The 16,591-nt window shown below is 41.3% G+C and overlaps 1 protein-coding gene across 2 annotated transcripts in view; it reads left to right on the plus strand.

Moving 5' to 3' along the window:
• tet1 (tet methylcytosine dioxygenase 1) overlaps positions 1–16,591 on the plus strand; it is a 40,916-nt gene that overhangs the window by 6,662 nt on the left and 17,663 nt on the right. The window contains exon 1 of one of the 2 annotated variants that reach the window (XM_074675546.1): positions 15,181–15,548. The exons of the other annotated variant lie outside the window; for it this stretch is intronic. Coding sequence (XP_074531647.1) covers positions 15,507–15,548 — 42 coding nt within the window. The 5' untranslated portion in view covers positions 15,181–15,506. Of the gene's footprint in view, positions 1–15,180; positions 15,549–16,591 lie in introns of those variants that run through there. 2 annotated transcript variants of the gene reach the window in all.

Below are 16,591 nucleotides of genomic sequence, written 5' to 3' on the forward strand. Positions count from 1 at the left end.
TAATGTGATGGTGAAATCTTTGCATGCAGCCTCTAATAAAGTCTTGATGCAGAACAGGTGGAGCAAGCTTCCCTCATGTCTTGTGTTTGGATTTACAGCTCGAGTAACTGTACTGTAAAGGCATATGTTTGCACTTAATGAGTAATGCTCTGACTTCTTGGCCGGCCTGTCTTGCTAATCAAGCTCACACGCCCTTTCAGCTAATGTTTGTAGCCTCATAAGATAGTGGAAAAAAGGGGCAGAGGCCACTGAGCCGCTCATGTCAGGACATGTGGATTCTGTGCCTGGTTTTGCCAAAGTGAGGTTGTTTGGCTGTGGTTTGGATCTGGTTTTATTGACGTGTAAAAAAAATCACACAAATCAAAACAGAGAGCACAGATTAAATACTTTACGCCTTGTGTGTATCTAAAACACCTTTAAAGCTCAGATGGTTACATTTTCATGATCTGTGTGTGAGCACTGTGCATACTCAGCGTGCAGCCTTCCTTTTAAAAACGTCTGCTTTCACTCAGGCTTGATGGCCCCCTCGTGGCCTCATCTTGCAGTGGGCAGTGACTATAAGTCCTGAGATCTAGCCCTGAGTGCACACACACATATATGAGCACACACTCTATTACACACACACCACAAACTAAAATACTTAAGTTCATAGAGTGCAGTCGCTCCTGTATTTGTTGAGCTGAATTTGACTGAAACGGTCCTGACATGTTTAGAGCTGTAGGCTGCATAACTGGCTCACTTTTTTATGGACTAACAATAGAGACGTCAGCACTCATAGATAATGTCTTTAATTCACAGCTCAGCAAAATAGTCCAAAAGAAAACATTACATTACAAACATGATAAGCTTTTAAACAAAGAGGAAGTGACCCGTGATGTAGAGAGGCGCCCCTCAGTCAGTTAGTGCTGGCAGTTCAATTTACGCAAGCTGGTAAATATGTAATGAAATACATAAATAAATGATGCGAGCTGTTGTTTTTGGAAGGGCGGATGATCTCTTTTGCAATCAGTGGCGAGAGGATTTTACAATTAGGTTTGTAATATCAACATATTCACTCCTGTTTGCCTATTTTTACAGTAAGCTTAATTGTAGAGTGTTTAACCACTTGATGCCTGTTGTCACAAATTTGCAACATGAAATGACCTTTGTATCTTAATTTTACCTATTGATTCATATTCTACACATACCAAAGATTATATTAGATCCATTATGTCACAATATATTGGTCAGGAGATGAACTTCTCATGTATAATATAACTTAGTTATGACTGTTGAGTGTTTCTACTCAAATTCACAATCTCCACCTAATTTTACATCTGTAAGAATGCAAAAACACATAAAAACAATCTATATTTATAATTGTTTATTAATTCAGGCAGTAAGGGGTTAATACCATAGACTGTAAAAAAAAAATGGACGTCATCTTGCCCGGCTTGAAGTGAGGTTGCCACAAAAACTGCTCCCCCTGGTGACTGGCTGCAGCATAGGTCAAAAAATCCATCTCTCCAGTCATTCCAGATGGGCTGTGGCCAAACTTTAAAAAACTAATACACCTCGTAGAAAGTTTCTCACGTCTGACTGTTGTGGTGATTTGAAGATATCATTTGGCTGCCTCGTATGTAAGTCCTCTTTTTTCTGAAAGTTTCGTTTTCATTAGTTATACAAGGTTAAAAATGAGGCTTTATGTAACATATAACAATGATTGACAGCTGCCTTTCTTGTGTATTTTTTTCGGGGATTGTAAAATATGTCTGGAGGTAGAGTCAAGAAGTGATTAGACTTTTGAGAGAAGAAAATAAAAATATTTTTGTCACCCAGCTCCACTCAGATTCTCCCAGAATCCCTCACAGCCTCTACTGCGCAGACTCTGGCTGCACAACTGCTTCAATGGCTGCGCCTGTGATGGGGGTATTTTGGCTTCAAAACTGTACAATGGTAAATGGTGGAGCCACGCTGTCCACTCTATATACAGTCTATGCTTAATACCAGCACGCTACCACAGACCGAAGCATAAACTGCATAAGACACATCAGGGTTGATGCCTCAAGTTGGTTTTGGAAAACTAAGAGAGTGTATAACTTAAACCAGTCAGCACATGTGTTAAATCTTTAGAAGGGTCCCTGGTGTCAGCTAACAGGAAAGTCAAGGTATCATAATCAGGGTTTCTGAGGAAAATATGCATTTGTAACATATCCTGTTGAAGCTTCACCCATATAAGTGTTATATTTAAGTGTCTGCCCCCGTTCCTGCATATATTAAAACCATGCACCTGGTGAGGCTCAGCGCAGCCTTGAGGTGCACCGTAATGACATGGCAGAAGAAGAATTCAGCTCTGCACCGCTGCAGGTGGATACTATACTTTTTTACAAATAGTTGCCTGCATGCCTCCAGTCAGCTTGCCAACTCAGCCCAGCTCCTCCTCCAGACTAATCTATCTCCGTCACTTCTTTCTCTGCTGCTTTCTCTGCTCGATGCATTTTCCAGAGGAGTCACCCGGCTGAGATAACACGAGTATCAGGAAAGCACTTGCAGATCCCTCAAATAGCTCTCTGCTAGTGAGGACAGGCAGCCAGCAGCACCCAGCAGCAACTGTTTGCTTTAAAACAGGAATTCAAAGCTGTTTGTCTGCTTGCTTTTAAATGATTCAGAACTAAATGCTTAGGTTTAGTGGAGGATGTTCAAGGCACATGTGTGTGCAGCAACCCTCCCCCCCATTGTTGTCAAACAGAGTCAGCTTGATATAAAGAGAGATCTGTCCCAGCAGACGCTCCTGTCAGGTCTGACCTCCTCTTCTCCCCCTATTTAACGCACACATGCAATAGAGGAGGTCTTGAGCACTGATGGTTACCATGGCGATCTCTTTGTCTGGTGCTGAACTTTGACCCGCCAGGGTTGTCTGTTGGAGTATTCTCAGGGTCAAAATGAGGATTAGTGGAGATAACCAGTAGACACGCTCTATTATTGGTTTAAGGTTTTGAACTCTGTAACCTACATCCAGGTAATTGGGTTAAAGTAGGCAGAATGTCCTGCTCTTAACCGGTCAGGGGGAAGTTAACACTCTAGACATGGATGGAGACCTCAAATGTGGCACATTTATCTGCATTATCTGTGCTAATCTGTCTTTCCTGTTAGGTAATGGAGCATGATTTTGTTGCTAGTTGCAAACTTTGTTTCTTTACTGAGATAAAGCTGTTGTTAGTGACACACCTGCACTACCACTTTCTATTTGAAGTACTGTGCTGATCAGCTTTAATGCAACTTCCAGAATACCAACTTATTCACAGAATAAAGATATGAAAAAAATTTCATAACGCAATATATTGCGTTATTTTGACCTGTAATTAAATATTGACATTTTAGCTCTTAATATCAACATTTTTTTTAAAATAAAAGTTCAGATTTTGGGTGAGTTGGAAGTACAATATATCTTCCGCACCTCCACTGCGGTAGGTGGCGCCAAAGAGCTACTCCGCTGTATGTTCCCTATAAACTGTATAATAAACTTAGACCTCATTTACATGACAACATTTCATCTGAAAATGCTAAAACGCAGTCCAAAAATAAATCTGCATTTAACAGAAACACAGAGGGACTGAAAACACTGTAGTAACGATTCAAGGCCTGTAGTTGGTGCTATAACTGTCTTGTCCAGAAGCCGCTTTTGGTAGATCTCCACTGAAGTAGAGTTGGATCGATCATCTAGTGCAGTGTTACCCAACCCTGGTCCTGGAGGACCCCTGCCCTTCGTGTTTTAGATGTTACCCCACTCCAGCACATCTAATTCAAATGAATGGCTCGTTATCAGGCTCCAGCAGAGCTTGATGACGAGCTGATCGTTTGAATCAGGTGTGCTGGAGTCGGGTAATATCTAAGACACGAAGGGCAGGGGTCCTCCAGGACCAGGATTGGGTAACACTGATCTAGTGCATTGGTAAATACAAAGAGCAGCAATCAGAGGCATAGCTCAGGGTCACGTGACCGACAGGCGCCCTATAGTTGTACGCGAAGCCCTTGCCACTACCACTATGACCGCTATAGCCAATGTGACGTCAGGGAGACTACTACATCCATGTTTTATACAGTCTATGGTTTCCGTTGAAAACGCCGGTTTACTGTTTACACAGAATTGGGGGTGGTAGCATTTCAGAAAAATTTCACTCTGGGGGCCATTTTCAAAAGTTTGGGATTTAGGTCGGCTGAAATGTCATTTCCAGGTAAACGTGAGGCCAAAACGCAACAAAACGTTTGTGTTTCACCCTAAAACCGTTGTTGTGTAAATGCCCTTTAATCTCAAAGTATACTTAAAATATTTCTGGGGTCAGTTAGTTTAAAATAATTTGAAGGTTAATTTTTCAACCAATAAAATAATAATCATAGTCATCGTTAGACAGTCAGTTTTGTGTAATATTAGACTGTATTTGAATAACATTGGTTACACCAAGAGACATTTATCAGTTTCACCAACTGACCACGTCTTTCACCCAATTTTTTTGCGACAGTAATTTAATGTGTCAAACTTGACGCACTTTATGTTTTCAAGTGAAGAGTATGTATGAAACACTGCACCTGACTTTTTATTATTTCAAACATGATTAAATAGAAAAGTTGTTTTCAATCAAATAGTTAACTGGGGAGATTATTGCAATATATCACAATATTGTGCCCAAGTATTGCAATGCATATCAAATCGTGAGGTTCTTGCCAATACCCACTTCTATCACATAAATCATAAATCAGGTGTATTATGTTGTATACATCATATGTTCCAATTCATATAAGTTTTAAAGACATTGTCTCAAAGTGAATTCGGTGCACAAATTGGACGACACACAGACTGTACATCTTTTATTTAGTTTTATTGGTTGCATAATTAAAAAACATGGTGCAAAAATTAAAGTTTAACAGACAAAAGGCTGTTCTGGCAGCTAAAAGCACTGTAACAGAAAAAAAAACACATAAAGATATTCAAGGGCCTCCTCTTTTCAAACTGTTTGAATCAAATTGAACAAAAACTGCCTTAAAAAGAGATTTGACCTGCATTTGACCGGTGAGGAAATTCTTTTTACCCCAGGAGGATTCTGATTAAGCCATTTACAGCTTGCTAACCCAAAGAGCTTTTGTTTACATTTTCCCAGGCAATTACACTGAGAGAAGTAGAGAAAAAGCAGTGAAGACTTAATGACAGATGCTTCTCACAGATGTATGAAATGGAGCTACAAATGGATGAAATGAAACTGCTCTGACTCAGATATCGAACACTGACACAGAATGAAAGTACTCACAGGTTTTTAAATAGTTTGTTATGACCATGTAGGCCTTTATACCACGTTATCTAAAACAATTTGATGAGATAACATACTGTACTCTACACATGATGCTGTTACAAAATTTGTTAAGGGGTCAAATAATGCAGATTTAGCTTCCTACATTAAAAAAGCACCATTTTCACATATGTAGAGTATGTTCTTTTTATCATAAATCAAAGGTTTAAATCATAAACTGTTTACAGGATGAAAAACAATAAATGTAATTATGAGAGCAGATTGAATTTGCTCTGCACTGGCGCTCATAACCACACAGTAAGCCAACATTTACAGTGACTAACACAAACAAGATACTCATTCTGACGTATTGTTTGACTGAATCACCTTCACTTCTGTTGTTTCAAGTGAAATGTCAAGGAAAATTGGCCGTCTAAAAAAAAGAAAACCCAGAAGTTTGTGAGCAGGAGCATAGCTTATTTGATTTGTTCATCTCCTTTCATAAACTGAGCACAGGTTCCCCACGTGAGCATGTGGGCACTCTAACAATTTCCCTGAAGGACGGGTACCTACACACTCTCCTTTATTTCATTACGTCATTGTGTGGGACTGACGGGGGTGAGGCAGGTTGGTGAAATGTCAGAAATACTGCCAACATTTTGTCAGAGCCAGCTCATAATGACCAAGCAGAGCATGTAACCCATCATCCACTCTCACTACCTAGGCTTTTCTTTTTTTCTCCAGCAAAGACGCACATTTCATTACAAGAATCTCTATTTTCTGTCCAAGTCAGTTCAATCTAAAAAAATCCCTGTGAGGCAGTTATCTGTAATAGCTGCAGGGCTTGGGCAGTGGCCCAGCTTTAAAGGCTCTGTGGACAAGGGGAAATGTTTGTTTTATTTGATTTGGGGCTCTGTTATTTGGCTTGAGCCCACCATACATCAGAACAGATGTAAAGACCCAGACTGTGCCAGCTTTAAAGCTTACATCCAGTCAGAGACACTGTGTTCATGATGGCAGACTCCACGCAGATGCCATGTGTTTACTTTGATGTATGTTCAGCTGTGAATTCTTTATAATTCAACGTCAACTGTAGAAAAGAGGGTTTCAACACATGGCACTCTGCATCCATAATGTTTAGAATTCAGCTGAAAGATATTTACAGAGTTAAACTTCATAACACTAATTCTGCATTCCTTAGCCCTCTTAGGATCTTTGCATCTGACTGTTGTAAGGCTCTAAGTCCCTGGATCAGCTTTGAAGTCGTGCCACTTGGTTTCTCTGGGTGAAAAGAAATCCTGACTTTACCCCCCAAAAGAAATGCCACTCAAATCCAACCAAGGGCACACAATGGCCTCCATCTGGAGGAGCCAGAGTGTAGTCATGCATCAATCTGGTCTGTATGTCGGAGAATATAGCTCGTAAATCTGAGGGAGACGGGAGCTCTCATCTTCTTGCACCCTCGTGTTGGGGAGTTTTTTCGTTGTTGAGGCGTGGTTAAACCATGTGTATCGCTATTTCTTAGAGATTTCTAGACGATGAGTTCCAGACATGGAGGTGTAGGGTGCTTCTTTGTTGTTTTGCTTTGTTTATAACCTGCTTTTTCCTTATCATTCACTGCTGCTGGAGAGCCATGTTTAGTTATATTTCAATACATGGGTCTGTCCTGGGAGCTCCCTGCCCTTCCATGTGAGTAAGTGGAATACCAATGCCACACTTCCCCTGTTTTATGTGCATACACAAAAAACCAAGGCAGGGATATCAGCGTGTCTGGCTGATATCTCCACATGGATAAAGTAACGCCACCTTCAGCCAAATCTGTCCAAAACTGTCTTGTGGATATGCCCTCTTTAACATCAGGAGGATCAGACCCAACCTGACACAACAGGTCACGCAGCTTCTAGTACAGGCCCTTGTGATTTCACGCATCGACTACTGCAACTCCCTCCTGGCAGGCCTCCCTGCATGTACATTCAAACCTCTGCTGATTACCCAGAATGCAGCAGCACGTCCGGTCTTATACCAGCCCAAAACAGCACGTCACCTCGCTGTTAATCTCTCTTCACTGGCTTCCAGTAGTAACTCGAATTAAATTCATAGCTCTTCTTCTGGTTTACAAAACATTGACAAGAATGGCTTCTGCCTAGCTGGGGTCCCTCATCCAGGTCTACACTCCTTCTCGCCCACTTTGCTCTGCTTGTGAAAGACGCCTGGAGCTCCCAGCCCAGCGCGGCTCCAAATCACTAGCCAGACTCTCTCCTCAGTTGTGCTCAAATAGTGGAATGAAATACCTAACTCTATACGATCCTCAGAGTCCCTTTCTACTTAAAGAGATGTCTGAAGACTCATCTGTTCAGGAGACACTTAGGCACTCAATCTGACCCTTCTCCTCTTTGTCATCAGGGGTAGATTGAGTTAGAAAGTCTAAGGATGCAGTCACACCGGCACACTTCAGCCCTAAAGCACTTTTCGAATGGCCAGTGTGAACGCAACCGTGCCGTGCTCGAGCACAACTCACTTCTTTGCTTTGGCACACTTCATGCATGAGCACAACCACATGGCCAGGGCGTGTGATCCATGACGTTGGATCGCCTCAAGCGGACTTCTGGACAATCATTTTAAACAAAGCGGGGGTGTTAGAGGGCTGTGTCGCACCAAAACAACTCACCATGAGTCAAAAGGTCCCTAAAGTTGTTGCAGTGCTCTCTGTGTCTCATTGTGCTGACTCTGATGAGATCGCGCTTCATGTAAACAGACACTTCACTATGACGTAGGTGGGCCATGTGTGTGACATCCACTAAAGTCTGGTTCATATCGGAGTAGTGTGACCGCTGATCGTACTCTCCAGCGGGGGAACAGCGCGGCAGTGGGGGCAATCGTGCTTTAGCATGGCACGGTTTTGATGGCCAGTGTGACCGCGCCCTAAGACCCAGCTCTTAGTGAATTTTCAGCACTGATTACTGAATGTTGTTGAAGGTTGGCGTATATTGCTGCAGCAATTAACTTTGGTTAGTTGGTCAGAATATTCTACATGATTTAAAAATAAAAAAAATAAAAAATTCTTGCACTTAATGGCAGCACCTGCAGCCAAATAACTTGATACACTTTTGTCGCACTATCTAGGTTTTTCCTTCTGTCTAAATTCTTGCTTGTGTTGTGCGTCGCTTTGGACAAAAGCATCTGCCAAATGAAACTGTAGAACTGTAGGGAGAGCAGCAGCAAAGATAAAATCACATCAGGGATCTGGTGCAGTTATGGGGGTATGACCAAATTTGGGTAAATATGTGATCTACAGCGTACTGCACAGTGCGAGTTTACATCCATATGTCTGCACGTATTCAGGTGTGTTTTTTGAAGACAAACAAATGTGCAGACATGTTGCCAACCTGCCTGCTCAGCATGTTTCACTTGCACTAACTTCTCATCCAAGCCTCATGGGATGGGGAGGGATCTGGGGGCCCTGCTCTCCCTCTGCCTGCGCAGTGTTTGAGCACGTGTGTGTTTACATTAACTGATTGACTGCTCACCTTTGTCCCTTCTATTTATTCCAAGGTGAAACACCAACTTCCAGCTTCTCCAACTCTTTGCACAACAGAACGAAGTTAACAGCTGATTATTTTCTGTGTTTGTTTTTTTGCATTTACATAAACACTAAAAAATCATGCAAAATGAGTTTAGAAAGAGCACACATGAGGTTTTACAGTTTTTCCTTCTCTCTTGGCTGAGCTGGAGGTGACCCAGTGTCCCTTCATACTGACAAACCCTTTCGTCCCCTAAATCGACTCCATGTGGGTGTGGAGTTGTGTGGTGTGCATTTCCTCCTCAGAGCTGAATTGTAGATTGTTACATAACACATGCTCTGCGTTTATGTGGGGATTTTCGAATGTGAACTCATAGTGTCCCTTAAATAGCCTCACCCGTGGGTAACAAAATATCCATACAGGAAATATGGACGCTTCGAACAGGCGTTTTTATGTGCACATGTGATTGTGAGTTTGTTGAGGAGAGAGCACATACAAAAGAGAGTGCAGAGATCCTTAAGTCCACAGATGTTTTCTGAACGGTCTCTGGGGTCTGCTGGATATGAGCTGTACTTTCAGGTTTTAAGGTGTGTTTTAAGGAAAACCAGCTCACATACAGCCTTAATCTGGAAACATGATCCAGTGCTCATATGGATGTTTATTCTTTCCCACTACAAGTTTGTGATGGTCTCTTTTTGCACTCAAACATCCTCTGTACACACATGCATACACACTGCTGTTTCCTGGATACTAGAGCCTGACTGATATTAACAAGGCCTTTGTGGGCCTATTAGTGTTATATTGGGCAAATATGTTTTACAGTGCATAAGTAAGTTGTATTTTCTAAATGTGAACTCATTAGCACTTTGTTTCTCAAACTTTGATGCCAAAAGCCTTAAAATGGAATTTAATTGATCTTAACCAGGGCAGGAAACATTGTGCAAGTGCTTTTTAAACTGTGTTATCACATCATTTAATCAAGCGAGTGCATGCCAAAGTCACAGTATCCAATCTTCTCAGCTTCCACCCTGTGCTGTTCGGGGTTAACAAAGTTGCACCTTTCATAATGAAGAAATTCCCCCAAAATCCTGAGTGTGTCAGAGATCTGCAGCTTTCCCATGCAAATGAGCGCTGAGTTTACATTAGCGTCAGCAGTTATGGCTGTAATGACAACTATTGGCAGTGATTGCGTCTGGCACAGCTCCATCCCCGGGCAGCTCTCCAGTGGGTCAGCCTCCAGATGTGTCAGAGACAGTTTATGACTGTGGCTCAGAACAGCTTTCTTTACCTTCTCTCTTCTGCTCATGTACCGCTGCTTAGGGTGATTAATGTCCGGGCTACTTGTTTCTAACGAGAGCTGGGTCGCTCGTTAAATGGGAAAAAACATATGGGACACTTAAAGAGCTGAAAATGAAGGGTGTGGTGGAATATTGGTTGTAGCTGTGTGGAGTATTTACAGAATGAAGGGATGGAGTGGCTGCAGGAGGAGGACTGCTGAAAAGCCTGAAGAGCAGACGATAGAGTTACTCGCTTTTTGTAGGTCTCACATCCTGTCTGCTTGACAGAGAATAAAATGTTACATGAGCTTCTTTCCTATGTTTAAAGGTAACTAAAAAGATTTTTTACTTTTTTTTCCTTCTCCTCAAACACTTGCTGCACATATTTTGCAAACCGCACTCTGGTTATCTTAACACAAGAGTGACACTATTTTGACTCTATGTTGAGTGTTAGTCAGTGATGGCAGCTGTTGTTGGTTGTTTTTATTTGTTTGATCTGTTGAAATTAGAGGTGGGGACATATCAAATATACTCCATATATTGCCTAAGATGTATTAAATGACCATCATGACTATCGAGTTCAAATTGTCACGTAAAACTTTTAAGACGTGGCTCTCTTTCGAGTTTCACTTCCTTCACTTTCTGCTGGTACTCCTGTCTCGTCAGTCGCAGGCTTGGGGTTTGCAAATGCAAATTTTAAAAATCCAACTGAAGGGTCTGCTTGAATCCTCATACTGGTGTCATTTTATGCATCTAAGGGTTGAATTTAACATTTATAAAGTAATTTACAGCAGAAATCAGAACATTGAGATATATAACTTGTATAGCAATATAGCTTAAGAATATCAAGATATTGGTTTTAGGCGATTTCATGCAGCCCAATTTAAATTAGATCAGAAGATCAGAATTAGATCAGAATTAGGTTGTATTGCCAAGTACATTTGCAAATACAAGATATTTGTCTTGGTGTGTTGGTGCTAACAATTAACAAAAAAAAATGAAAATGCGAATAGAATATAGAACAAGTTACATACATACAAATGTGCAAAACAGAAAATAATTAAAATAAAATAAAATCAGATAAAATAATTAAAATAAAATAAAATAAAAACAATATAGAAATAAAATAATAAAATTAAAATAAAATTAAATTTTAATTAAATTAAAATGAAATACAATTAAATTAAATTAAATTTAATTTCATTTAATTTTAAATGAAATTAAATTTAAGAAAAAAATTGGAATATTAACAGAAAAACAAGATAAAAATTATAATGAAAAAACATATCATATTAACTAAATTTTCCCATATGATGTGCATCCTGAATAGATATTGCATTGTAGCATTGGAGGGTCAAAGTTTCTATTCTTATCAGTTAATTTAAATCAGCTGTTTTAAGATGAAGTCTGAAATGCGGTACAGCTTTTGCAGTTTTGTCCTTCTACATGTTTTAACCATGTGTATGCATGTCACTTTCAGTGACACACAGCAGTCCAAAGTTAAACAACAGCAGTTAGTAGGTGTGTTTTGTTGTCTAGGTTGGTGTAACCTGTTTAACAGTCCAGCTTGAAGACTTTTCCAGAAAAGTCAAACCTGTCAGACTGCCTGTAACTTTAACTGCCACTTTCAATCTGAAAACATCTTAACAACCACATTTTGATTGCTCACTGGTGCTCTTTAACTATCAGAAAATAATTCAGATCCAACAGGAACTTATCCTCTGTGGTCACACTCAGGAGTGAAACACAGGTTGGATCATACAGCATACTGCAGGTGGTCATTCTGACTGACCACGAGCACATCACTGAAGAGTGTGTCCACATTAGCAGGCAATTTGAATTCTAAATCTGTGCAAATTTCCACAGTGAGATGTTGTTGTAATGTGGAATGATATCGCTAGAGAAATATTATTCTGTGTGCATGATGTTTCCCTCCTCTCCCTTCTTGTGTGAAATTTGAGTGTTTAGTCTGCATCTGTGTTTGTTTTACAGTGTCGGGAAATGTGTGATTGTTACAGTTAGGTGAAATGTTGAATCGTACTTGTTTTCTATGCAGATGGTGAAAGAGCCTTAAATGATATGATGTCTGAAGAGCATTTTTAAGATATTTATTTGATGAAATATTCAGAGCTGCCACCTCCATAAATAAATGTATGAACTCTCTCGCTGCCTGGCTTTTCTCCTCAGCAGTGTTTCTTTAAATGTTTGCTCCAAGATGACACAGGGTAAGCATGAAGCCACAGAGTGCAGGAGTTTGACTGTGATAAGTCTGGGGCATCTAACTGACTAACTGAACGACTGACTGTTGACCTCTGCACAGTGATAAAAGCAGCCTTACAGCCATGGCACATAGCATTAAACCCATGGTATCTGATATTTGGTCCCTAGTTGTTAATATTTTGTGAAAAAGCACTGATATGTGAAGTATTTTTCATGTTTTTCACAGAGCTAGTGAAGTCACTGCCTCTCACTGTTATAAAACACATGCATCATGTGTTTGTATTGGCTTTAATTGAGTGCTTTGAGCTGAGTGAATACCTTTACATGTTTATGACATGCTTGACACTCTGCTGATACACTTTTCATTGTTGTGTGTGGATTAAGCTGCACGCTCTCTGCTTTCACAATCAAACACACTGTTGGCTACCAGAGTGTTACCGACAGGCACTGGCTCCGGCTGCCTTCGTGTTTCCTTGTCCTCGTGTGACCTCAGCGTCTTGGCCACATGGTCGCCTGTAGATAGAAGGGGGGGTGCTTTACTCTCTCATTACATTCTGAGCTCTTGATTTTTTTATCTACAGCTCTTCCTGTGGGACGCATAAATAATAAAATGTCTGGTGGATGAGAGAATAAGGGGGGAAGGGTTGCATGAACAGAGTGGATGCTGTGAACATCCTCCTTCCAGCTCCCACCAGTCCTCCAGCGTGTCCAAATCATGTGGGAACTGAGAGAATTATGCTGCCACAAAGCTGCTTTTGTTTGTAGTGGTTTCAAAGGCAGTTCATGTTATGGGCCGCTTAATACAAATTCAACACTTAATGTATAAAACAATAGAACACATGTCTCTGGTGATGGTGAAAGAAGAGGGATGTGCACTTTAAAGGGGCTTTGAGGACTTTCTAAGGGATGTTGAAAAAGTCTCCCGTCTTGATATGCCTGATTGTAACCCACACTTTACGAGATATCAGCACTAATATAACAGGTTACAGGTTGTTTCAAAATGCTACTCCTTAGCTTCCCGATCTGGACCGGATTGATTTACGTCAAAGTCTCTATGACAACACCACGCCAGCTGACTAAGTTTAGCAGTGAGAAAAGTCATCTATGTTTTTCTCTGCTGAAAATGATTTCTGTGATTAATTTTGTTGTAATGATGGACACAGAAGCCTAACTGTCGGGCAGGAAAAGGGCAGAAGAAAGCTAAACAGGAGAGTGATAGAGCACGAGCTAAAGGCTAACACACGGGCTAAGCTGTTTGTGCTAATGTCCTTTCCAACCTACATGCAGCAGTTATTCTGCAGTGGTCTGTTCAAACTTGAGAGTCTATCAATAAAATGAAGAGTGAGGTTACGTTAGCCCTGCTTGGTGGATGAGCTCTGGCAGGACATTACTAACCAGGATTCGCTAAGGTTATATGTTACGGACATGTCTTACAGCACCAGACTGTCAGCTGTGTTAAATATAGACGGCTACTAAACTACAAACAAACCGACAGTGTTTACTTGTTGCCACGTTAGCCTACAGATATGTCGGAGCACTGGGCTGCCGATAGCACTACATTTCAAAACCGTATCGCTACGTAACTGTACTGAAAAATACCTTTCCTTAGTGTGTTGAATCCAGTAAAATGTTGTCTTGAACAAAGACAGTTTGTTTTGATTCAATCTCCATTTAATTCTAAAACAAACACATGCCTCACTAAAAGTCATTTACGACAGTGTGCAGAGACTCCGGGCCACAAGGTGGCGAGGGAACGCAATTAAAACAGATCCTCCTTGTAGCATCTTTAACTCTATCTGCACATTTCAAGAAAGTCTTGATTGATTCTCCAGGTGTTAATTATTTTTAATGCTGAACAGTGGTGCAGTGGTTAGTGCTGTTGCTTCACTGCAAGAAGGTTCCTGGTTTGAGTTCCTGGTTGGCCTTGCTGTGTGGTGCTTGCATGTTCTCCACATGTGAGTGTGTGCATGAACGCTGATCCGTCTCTACATGTAAGCCTTGTGATCGACCAGCGAGCTGTCCAGGGTTTACCCGTCTTTAACCAAAATACAGCTGAGATGGGCTCAAGCCCCACGTGACCCTAAAAAGAGGTTTAAATAATGAATGTCTAAGGGAATAGCTGTGCCTTTGGGCTCGGATTTTTTAAATGCAGTTTTATGTGCCATACTTGTTGATATTAAGACAATAAAGACGCACTTTAGGTCTTTTCAACACTATTTATCTCCTTTGAGCGCATCCTCAAATTAGATATAAGCTTCAACCATCTGTATGTATCAGACATGGTGTGTTGTCTTCTGTTTACGTCAGATTGAGATCAAAATGTGCCGGTATGATTTATTTGTTTTAGTGAGAGAAAATTGTGTGTGTACTTTCTTAATTTGCATGAGTAACTCTCCTTATTTACGTGTCAAATCGTATGTATATGAGCGCCCAGAGACAGGCAGCAGGTTTTGCTAATTTGGGCCGCAGTCAATCGTTACCTTGAATTAATGACAGACAAAGGATTTTGCAATGTATCGGTTATTATCGGTTTCTCTGACGTCCTTGCTTACTTTCCTCCGAGACAGGACCTTTAAATTTCTGTGTCACGTAAAAAAAACAAAGACAAAAGACAAATATATGGTGTTGTTCAGTTAGGAGTGGTCACACAAAGACATGATAAATTTTCCTGACATTCTTTGAATAAACAAAAAACCATCAGTCTGCTCATCAAGTCCCCTGTAAAATGGTCCAGTTGCAGCATTAATGGCAAAGATTCAGTAAAAATCCCTCGCAGCCTCCTCAGGGGTTAATCCCTTCCCACTGATGGAGTTGTTTTTCTCTGATCCTGATCCAGCATGTGTGCAGTATCCGTTCCACAGCTTGCCTCCAGTCCATGTGTGTAGGGCTGGAGTAAAGAGCCCACATAGGGGATCCTTTGTTTAGGAGAGTCTAGGCATGGAAGATAATTTACAAGCCGCTAAGGTCCTCACGCCATTGGCTGATGAGTCTCTGTCTGCGTCTGCGAGAGGCATCCCTTACATGTGTGTGTCTATATGTCTGCCCGTGTGTGTGCGCAGCGATTGTGTGTGTGCCTCTGCTGTAGCAGCACTTTGCTACAGCGGCTCACAGTCACCCTAGTCATGACACCCAGGAGCTTTGCCCTGCACACGGCTACTGTAGCCAGCGTTTTCTTTTGAGGCTGAAGGAAGGCGAAGCAAGATGGCCACCAATACCTTTTAGGTGATATGCTGCCTAAAGTGGAGGAGCTTCTCCCGAGGACAGACAAGGTAAAGTGCTCACCCAGGGGTCTATTGTCTTGCTGCAGATGGGGGCAGCTACAGTGAAGCTCATCAAGAGGTTATCCTCTGTTGTCGCTTCCTCTGCCATCCTGGATTTGGCTGATTGGAAGGTTACACTTGGACGCTGGGGTTGTTATTGTTCCTTGCACGGCTTCTGCTTGTGAGTGTTTGCCTTGTCTTTTCCAGGTGACGTTTAGAGGATGTGACAACAAAGTCAGAGAGAAAGAAGTCCGTTTCCAAAATAACAGACAGCTCTCTGGTCGTTGCCCTGCTGCACGTCTGTTTTGGAGTGTGTGAGGAGTCCCTTTGCTTCCCCTTTTCCCTCTTGCAGTGGTTCAGGACAGCCATATTTCTGCACCTGCTGTTTTCTGAAAGCTTAGCCGAGAAGTGGAGTGCTTCTAAGCTTTAGATCAGAACTTGTTATTTGGCAGGCTTTACTTGTTTGGCTGTTGAGGAAACGATGTTATTACTGTGCGGTTTGTATAAAAGGTCGTAATGTGTACAACTTTATGGATAATTAAGCCTGATCCAATGCGGCGTTCTGTACTTTATTATCACCTTTAAGCCTTTCCTTTGTGTCTGTTTTTCTTTCTATCATCCTGTATGTTTCATGTGTCGACTACGTGACATTCAGTGAGGCAGGAAGCACTCGCTCAATGAATGAGGGAAATTCTCACGTGTAGAGTAAGAGCGCACACAAACCACTACTCACACTCTTAGCCAGGAAGGAAGTGAGCTTTTTTGGTTTTCGTTGTATTTTCGTGTCAAGGTTGAGAATCTAACAGCGTGTGATTTCCTTACAGCTGAGAGTTTATAAAATCTATATGTTGTCGTTTTCGTTTGAGTCGTTGAACTCATGTGTGTGAAGTGTTTGTATGCTGTGTTTTTTTGTCATGTTGTGGGATTAATAATAGATACACACTCCATCTTCCTCGGAGACCCATTAGAGAGCAAAGGGGGTTGTTGGGATTCATGTGGCGCTGACGGTCACACTTTTGTTGCTAAGCAGAGGTCTCTGAGCGTGTGTTTGT

The sequence above is a fragment of the Halichoeres trimaculatus genome, unplaced genomic scaffold (genome assembly GCF_033239565.1).
Source record: "Halichoeres trimaculatus isolate MK-OKI-2021-1 unplaced genomic scaffold, fHalTri1.1 fHalTri1_scaffold_8, whole genome shotgun sequence".
NCBI classification, from domain to species: domain Eukaryota; kingdom Metazoa; phylum Chordata; class Actinopteri; order Labriformes; family Labridae; genus Halichoeres; species Halichoeres trimaculatus.